This window comes from Octopus bimaculoides, chromosome 11 (assembly GCF_001194135.2).
Source record: "Octopus bimaculoides isolate UCB-OBI-ISO-001 chromosome 11, ASM119413v2, whole genome shotgun sequence".
Classification (NCBI taxonomy): Eukaryota; Metazoa; Mollusca; class Cephalopoda; order Octopoda; family Octopodidae; genus Octopus; species Octopus bimaculoides.
In genome coordinates, this window is record NC_068991.1 from 67,543,076 (window position 1) to 67,544,920 (window position 1,845).

Below are 1,845 nucleotides of genomic sequence, written 5' to 3' on the forward strand. Positions count from 1 at the left end.
GGATGCCCTTCCTAACGCCAACCATTCCGAGAGTGTAGTGGATGCTTTTACATGCCACCGGCATGAAGGCCAGTCAGGTGGTATTGGCAACGGCCACGCTCAAAATGGTATATTTTACGTGCCACCTGCACAAAAGCCAGTCCAGCGGCACTGCCAACAATCTCACTCGAATGTCTTTACACGTGCCAGGAAGGCGACGCTGGGCACAGGTGCCATCACGATTTTGTCTTCGCTTTCCCCAACAGGTCTTCGTTTTCACTTTTGCTTGCCCCAACATATATGTATGTATATATCATCATCATCATCATCATCATTTAACGTCCGCTTTCCATGCTACATATATTCTTATAAATCTTTAAAAAAATATAAATTGAATACTCATGCAAACTAAGAATAAAACAGATATGTGTGTATGTGTGTGTGCATTAGTTTTTATAAAGTTAAGAAATTGCATACCCAGTCAACCTATGCCAGCCTAGAAGCAAAACAAACTGCTTAAGAATGAAATAAAACAGTTACAAACCTTTATATCTTTGACATTCTGGTTGCGGAGATATCCGAATGACTTGTCTGCTCGAAGTCCGTGTTAAGACAAATATTTCTTTTGAATTAATTGCCACATCGATGATGTGACCGAACTGGTCTTGTTTACCAATGACCACGTTCTTTCCGGGATCAAGAAGAAAGAGGGCCTTCTTATTCCAGGTGACAATTTGCCGGCTGTCACCGTAAGGACAAAGGTGACCAAACTGCTGGTCTGTAACTGCCAAGTTGTCAGTGGAGTGATAGTGATTGTAATGTAAAAGAGGAATTTCTCGACAGTCTGTAGTGAGGTGTTTAAAGATGTGAGTGGCCTGCACTACACCATCAATGTTAGACATCCAAACACGTTGACCGGGTCGTCCGGCATACAATTGAGCATCAGCTAATTTACACAACATTGGGATGAAGCAAGCACCATAGTTACCAGGTCTGGAGAAAGGGAAAGGTTTATCAGAAAGATGCATCAGTCGTATTTAAATCACAAAACAAAGCATAATATATACAAACAATGTGTGTATGTGTGTGTGTGTGTGTGTGTATGAGACAGGTAGGGCATCCAGTTGTAAAACAATGCCTCAATAGTGTGGATTCATCTAACTCATGTTAGCATGGTAAAATTGATGTAAAACAAATGAAAAAAAATATTCACTTGTTGTTACATTGAATTTTGCTCACTAACTTAGAATTTAGAGTTTAAATCATAGCCAAGGATGGTCAGAATCCCTACCTCCTAATTTTGTCTGCAATAGTGAGTTTGTGGAATGGTTCCATTCAACCGTTACCAATATGGAAAAATTAACATAATTGTCTTAATAATGGTGACATAACATCTTGTATATCAAAGAATTTATTTATTATTCATTTTTGGGAAAAATTGCATGTAAATATTTGGTTGAGAAATTTTTTTTGGAAAGAAAAAGTCAAAGACTGCCTGGCTTTTCCTACCCAAAGAATTTTCAACTCAATACCTGTTATTTTTTTTATAGTTTTATGTTCTTTGAGATCCACTGTTCCAAAAAAGAATTATTTTGCTTTCTCTCAAAACTCTTTTACTTGTTTCAGTCTTTTGACTGCGACCATGCTGGAGCACTGCCTTTAGTCGAGCAAATTGACCCCAGGACTTATTCTTTGGAAGCCTAGTACTTATTCTATCGGTCTCTTTTGCTGAACCGCTAAGTTATGGGGATGTAAACACACCACCATCGGTTGTCAAGCGATGTTGGGGAGACAAACACAGACACACAAACATACATACATATATATATATATATATATATATATATATATATATATATATATATA

General features: G+C 37.8%; 1 protein-coding gene across 1 annotated transcript in view; it reads right to left on the reverse strand.

The window, feature by feature from the left end:
* LOC106873891 (tectonin beta-propeller repeat-containing protein 2) overlaps nt 1-1,845 on the reverse strand; it is a 54,450-nt gene that overhangs the window by 26,740 nt on the left and 25,865 nt on the right. Inside the window, exon 5 of the mRNA XM_014921416.2 lies at nt 524-972. Coding sequence (XP_014776902.1) covers nt 524-972 — 449 coding nt within the window. The remainder of the gene's footprint in view (nt 1-523; nt 973-1,845) is intronic.